This window comes from Chinchilla lanigera, unplaced genomic scaffold, assembly GCF_000276665.1.
Source record: "Chinchilla lanigera isolate Chin_1 unplaced genomic scaffold, ChiLan1.0 scaffold00067, whole genome shotgun sequence".
NCBI lineage: Eukaryota > Metazoa > Chordata > Mammalia > Rodentia > Chinchillidae > Chinchilla > Chinchilla lanigera.
In genome coordinates this window covers 5117884-5124188 of record NW_004955468.1, presented here as the reverse complement: position 1 = coordinate 5124188, position 6305 = coordinate 5117884, and the positions used below count along the sequence as shown (strand labels likewise).

General features: G+C 46.5%; 1 protein-coding gene across 1 annotated transcript in view; it reads right to left on the bottom strand.

Annotated features, from left to right (window-relative positions):
* Positions 1-6305, bottom strand: part of Slc7a9 (solute carrier family 7 (amino acid transporter light chain, bo,+ system), member 9) — a gene marked incomplete at its 5' end in the record, with an annotated part of 89216 nt that overhangs the window by 77084 nt on the left and 5827 nt on the right. The window contains 2 exon segments of the mRNA XM_005400078.2: positions 4647-4770; positions 5677-5721. Coding sequence (XP_005400135.1) covers positions 4647-4770; positions 5677-5721 — 169 coding nt within the window.

The following is a 6305-nucleotide window of genomic DNA, read 5'->3' as shown; positions in this document are numbered from 1 at the left end:
TTGACTTCTTTGACTGCTGTGGCTTGTGATCTTAGACAGCAGCACTAAGGAAATGTAATATTAGAGATCTCCTAATGGGCTTTGGTATGAAATGCTATAAAGTGGGTCTTTTATGAAATTGGTTTATATTTAGGAAAGGTATATGCCTATTACTAAATCACAGGACCCTAACTGCCAATTAAAAGGCAATAGACCAACAGCTGTTCTTCAGTCTTAAGGGATAGGTTTTACTGCACAGACTGGCCCTGATCCTCCTCTACACTCTAACACAAATGTGGCACTTGTTCTGCCTCAGTATCTTTTGTGGTCTGATATTGCACTGGAGTGGAGGCGATCTTAGTTCCTGAGATTTCCCAGTCTAGCCTCTTCGGCTGACAGTGAGAACTCAGGGGCAGGTTGCTTCAATAACTTACTGTGAGTCTAAAGAAAAAAGACCTCTGTTTCTCTGATCTTTTTTCTTTCTTGTTTGTTTCATTTTTGAGACAGGGTCTTGCTTTGTAGCTCAGCCTGATCCTGAAATCACTATGTCACCCAAACTGGCCTTGATCTTGCAACAATCCTCCTGCCTCAGCCTCGCAAGTGCTGGGATTACAGGTGGGACCACCTGCATGCCACCATGCCTGGCTTCTTTGATCTTATTTCCCATCTTTTCCTGCTGCTTTGTACTTTTACTTTTTTTGGAAGGATGTGGGATTAGAGAGAGAGGAGCTCTAAACTGCCCCAACCTTTTCCTCCTACCCAACAACTAAGAACTTATGAATTAAGCCCATAAAAAGCAAGCATTTGCTAACACTGAAGATGGGGAGGTCATTTTATTTATTTTAGTTTTTCTAAATTTTTTGAGGGAAATCATTTTAAGTGAGGAACACATATCCTGTCTCTGGGTCAGATGAGACATCAGAATTTTGTCCATCCAGGAGAGCAGACATAAAAGACATGTCCTCGCTTAGTATTCTGGTCAACAGTCTTCCTTGGGAGACTGAAACTGATACCCCGTGGAAAGAATCGACTTCTGGGTGAAACCAGAAAGAGCTATTTCTAAAACATCACACTTAAGGGGCCAAACACATTTGGCCTAAGGGAGGATCTCCAGCCTTCTTCTTCCCCTCCTAGGACTGGCTTTCATTTGCATATATAGGAGCGGAAAATACTCTGATAATGAATTGTGGACTTTGGAACTTTTATTCTATACTTATAAAATGCTATGTTATTTTGGGGGGGGGTTAGACAGTGAGGATTTTTATCTGTATCTTGTAGAACTTTAACAAATAGTGGTCACTCTGCCAGCTACCTAGAAGCTCTTAGAGCAGCTGCCATTCTTAAAGCAGAGGGAAGATTTCCCCCAGCACCTTCTGGCGAATCTGCATTGATGCCAAAGGCCAATGGAATGTTGTCCAGAGAGGCAGCTGGATTCTGCTCCAGAGACAGATTTCTGGCTGCAAGGACCAGTAAAAACTGAGAGAGCAACTGAGGGTCATGGCCAGCGCTTCTCCCTGGTGGATACCCAAAGGTTTCTCAGTGAAAACACTGCCAACTGCCCCACTGGACAGTCAGCAGAAACATCTCCATTGCTCTACCATACTTTTCTCTTTCTGCTACTAAGTTGGAAAGCCCCGTGTTTTCTCCAACTTGCTGGAAGTTACCTTAGAACCACCTTGTCATGAGATCACCAGCCAGCAACAACTGCTTCCTTTCACTGAGGAAAGCAGCTATCAGGGAGAACAATTTATATTTGTACCTTGCATATGCTAACCAAGAGTAATAAAGAGGTTTTAGTCAGCTTTTTTTACTTTCATGTGTGTGTAAAGGACTGAAATGTGCCTTTAATAATATGTGATTTGTGATTGCTAGGTCACAGACCTAAGTTTAACCTGTGAGCTTAAGAGATACAATTTTTTTAAAAATACAGCTTTGTCTTGCTGCTAAAAATGATGCCTAGGTGATTCAGTAGCTACCAAGAATGTCTTGGGGACTTCTTTGCCCTAGGGCTCAGGGTGAGATTTTTCTCCAAGCCATTTTTACCTACCTCTAGAGGTATTCTCCTTTGCAGACTGAGAAGTGTTCAAAGTACTGCCAACTCACTCTTTGGTACTTGCTGTCTTTCAAAGAACTAGACAGCAATGGTTTAGTGCTAAGCAATGCTTCCTTCTTTAAACATGACTGTCATAGCTGAGTTGTGCTTATATAAAATGCCTAGAGGAGTAAACACATGAGCTCCCTGGGATGATGAAATCATGCCCCAGTGAAAGAGTGGATAGACAGCTTGGTCAAATTTTGTCTTCTGATCTCGCTCCAGATGGCATCTACCAGCCCTGGAGCAGACTGATTCTTCAGGGCAGAAGAAATGAAGTAGAAATTGAGTGGATGCCTGATTCTTTTTGAACTTCAGAAATGGGGGCTGGGGATTTAGCTCAGCAGGATGGCACCTGCCTGGCAAGCACAAGGTCGTGAGTTCAATTCCTGGTACCAGAAAAAAAAAAAAAAAAAAAAAAAGAAACCAGAAATGGGGAAGTCATTGTCTAGCACAGGTACACAATGGGGTACACTTCCATAAGCATGGCTTAGTATAAACAATGGTGCATGCCCTACACAAGCTATGACAGTACACAAGAAGATACACTTTGATAACTGCCAATATATGTGGTCCGAACTGTAGTGATGCTTCCTTGCTGATGTTGCTGATGTTGGCACTGCATGCTCTTTGCTCTGGGAACCTCAGTAGCGAAAATACCCTTTACACCTCCACCCCGATAGACATATATACCTGTGCCCTAGAATATTAAGCTTTGGCTATTTAAGGGAACATTTGGCAGGTCTCTGTTTGAATAAACAGAAGACGTTTGTGTATAGCACTAGGTAAAGCAATGCAGCGTGAGAGGCACCATGTAGAAACCAAAGCCTCCTGTGGTCCTGTTGCCTCCCTCTGCCCTGTGCTCTGCATGGTTTCCTTCATAACTCCATGGAAGTAGCCTTGTCCACACTTCCCTTGCCAGGGAAGTACAAGCCACATCCCTTCTCTGGACTTTGGGGCTCTGATTTAGGCTAGTAGGCACTTGCCCTAGCATAGCCCCAGAGACTTAGGGCCTCCTGAGTGACATCAGCTTTGCTACATCCTGCCCACTTGGAGACAGAGGGACTGCAGGGTCCCCTACCTGCCCGTAGTAAAACAGTTCCCGTTAGCAGCTCCAATGGTGGAAAATGCCACAAAAAGTGGGACGACCCAAGAGGCTGGATAGAGAACACGGTCACCAAAAGTCTGGCAGGAGAAGGAAACAAATTCTGAGAATCTGCCCTTCCATAATCTCCATGAGCTGTTGGTCTAAAGAAAGCTCCTCTGCCCTCCCAGACAATGTAGGTCCTCACCTCACCTCCTTGGGCACAGGCTCTGGGCTCCCTGCTGGACAGCAGTGCCTGAAAAACTCTTGCCAGTATCTCAGGAGTTTTATATTGATAGATTAACTGTTTGCAGCATGGGGGATTTCACCCAGGGCCTTCACACTGAGCTATATCCTCCACCCTTTTTTATTTTGTATGTTGAGACATGGTTTTGCTAAATTGTGCAGTCCAGGGTTGAATTGTTATTCCTTCTGTCTGAGTCTCCCAGAGTGCAGAGATTATAGGCCCGTTGCACCTCTCTGTGGTCTCAGGATTCTTTGATGGTGACAAGAATCTTAAAAGCCACCCCTTCTGGCCATCATTCTTAGGTATTGAATAATTTTCCCAACACCTTGTGCTCTGGCTTCCTTGAGACTCAGTGACTTTGTTCTCCTCCTCCTTAATGACCCAGGCTGGTGATTGGTGCCCTCAGCACGAACCAAACTGCATCTCTTGCTTAAGCAAAACCGCCACCACCTCGCTGTCTGTTTCTAACTCTTTCTGTGCTATCCCAACTCCATGAGGTCTCCAACATGTAGAGCCCATCGTTTTCACTAAAAACATGGTGTCCAATACTTTTTTTGTTTTGTACTGGGGACTGAAGCTAGAGCCTTTCCACTGAGCTACATCTCTAGACATTTTTAATGTTTGCTTGTTTAGCTTTAAAGTAGGGTCTCACTAACTCACTATAAATTACCTAAACTGGACTGGGACTTGTGATCCTTCCATTGCAGGCTTTCTCTCTCTCTCTCTCTCTCTCTCTCTCTCTCTCTCTCTCTCTCTGTGTGTGTGTGTGTGTTGGTACTGGGGATTAAACACAGGAGCTCTCAATGAGAGCTACATCCTCAACCCTTTTATTTTTATTTTAGGAAGGTCTTCATAAGTTGCCCAGGCTGGGCTTGAACTTGCGACCCTCCTGCCCCAGCCTGCCAAGTACCTGGAATGATGGCTGTGCACCAACCTGTGCAGCGTGCCTGACCTGCCTTCCTCCCCATTTGGCTTCCAGTCCACAACTCATGATTAGAATCCACTCCCTGCACACTGCCCTGTCCTTCCTCCTGTCTGTCAAACCCCAGCCCTGGTTCCCCCAGCTCCACCCTCTAGCCACCAGCTCTGCCTGTGCCCCGCTGGGCTGGAGCTACACAGGAAGAGCCCACAGCCCTGCCCTCTCCCCTAAACCCACTCCGCTCACGACAGCTGAGCCCCCTGACCTGTCCCTCTCCCAGTGTCCTCGGGCCTCCTGCCACAGGCCACGGCCCCTGCACACTCACCACGGCCACCGCCTGGGACTGCAGGAGCTCTGTCGGGGTCATCACGGTGAAGTAGGAGACGTTCACGAGGATGTAGCACACTGTCACCAGAGGGATCCCGATCATGATGGCCAGGGGCAGGTTTCTGAGAGAGACAGGGACAGGGAACCCGGGTCAGCCCAGAGGGTCCGTGTCCTCCTCATCCTGTCTTCTCCCCTCCCTCTCATACACCCCCTTCTTGGTGTGGTGGCCCAGACCCCAGATGCCCTTCCTGTGCCTCCTTGGCAGGCCAGCAATATGGCAGAGCCCAGCAGAAATGAGAGGTTTTCCAGTGAGAAGATTCACTCTTGGGTCCTAGGGCAGTCCAGTCCAGTGGTTTAAAGCAAAGGAATCAGAGATAAAGGAACTTGGCACTCTTCCTTCCCTTTAGGGAACATTCTACTTCCCCAAACAGCAAACCCTAAGAGTGGATGATGAGGTTAGGAGGAGCCATTCTCTCCCACAGAAGAGCACTTGCCTGGCATACAAGAGGCCCTGGGTCAGAAGAATGAAAAATTCACTGCCTGGAATGGAATCGTGGAATAATAGGAGACAGCACCTGTACATGTGCCTAGGAGGAGTGTGTTATGCTTTGTGTCTAGATGTCCCCACAAAGCCTCGTGCCATCATGGAAGTGGCTTTTCTAAAGTTCGTGATTGATTCATGATCCAATGCTGGGATTATGGGTGTGAGTGCTACATCCACCCTGGGATGGGTAGCTTGCATACAGTATAAGTGAGGGAAAGATCCTGCTCTCTCTGCTCCTCCTGTTTTGCCCTTGTTGCTTTTGCTGTTTTCCACAACCATAAATTCTTGCCCTCTGTCATGTGCCACCCTGCCTTGGAGCCAGCTAAGTATGGACTGAAGCCTCCAAAAACTGTGAGTGAAATAAACCTTCCCTTCCTTAATGCTGGAGATGGGTATTTTATCTCAGCAGTAAGAGAAAAGTAATGAAGACAGAGTGACACATGCTTTTGGATCCCTTTTCTACTGCTTGGGTCAGCTTTCTTGCCTCTTTGGGTTTCTTAGTTCTTCTGTGATGTAATTCAGTTGGTTCCTGGAAGGAGAAAAGGAACAAGGGTGACACGTGACTTCAGTTTCTTGGTGAAGATTAAGAAACACAATTTTAAATGTTGGCTTTCTTAAGATTGCCCATTGCTGGGCATGGTGGCACACGCTTGTAATCCCAGCATTCTGGGAGGCTGAGGCAGGATTGCAAGCTTGAGATCAGCTTGGGCAAGTTAGTGACTTACCAACACCCTATCTAAAAATAAGAAAAATGAAACAAGGGCTGGGAATAGCTCAGTATGAATGCCCTGGGTTCATTTGCTAGTATGAGGGAGGATGAATATTTTTAGGAACAGTGCATTACCAGAGTACTTTAACAAAATGAGAAACTTTTTCTGAAAAGGCAATGAAGACAAAAGCTCCTCAGGAGACAGAGCCAGCATCAGGATGCTCATGATTCTTTCTCCAAATAAAAGAAAGGTCCCAGCATCCTCCAGGTCTGAACAGAAGTGCCCTCCATTGAACATTCCTGGCCATTCAAGGCCTCAGCCGCACTGGCCAGCTCTCATTCAGCTGAACCAAAGTTCCTGGTGAGAAATTCGCTCAGGGCCTCAGCACTGGCTGCTCCCTGGG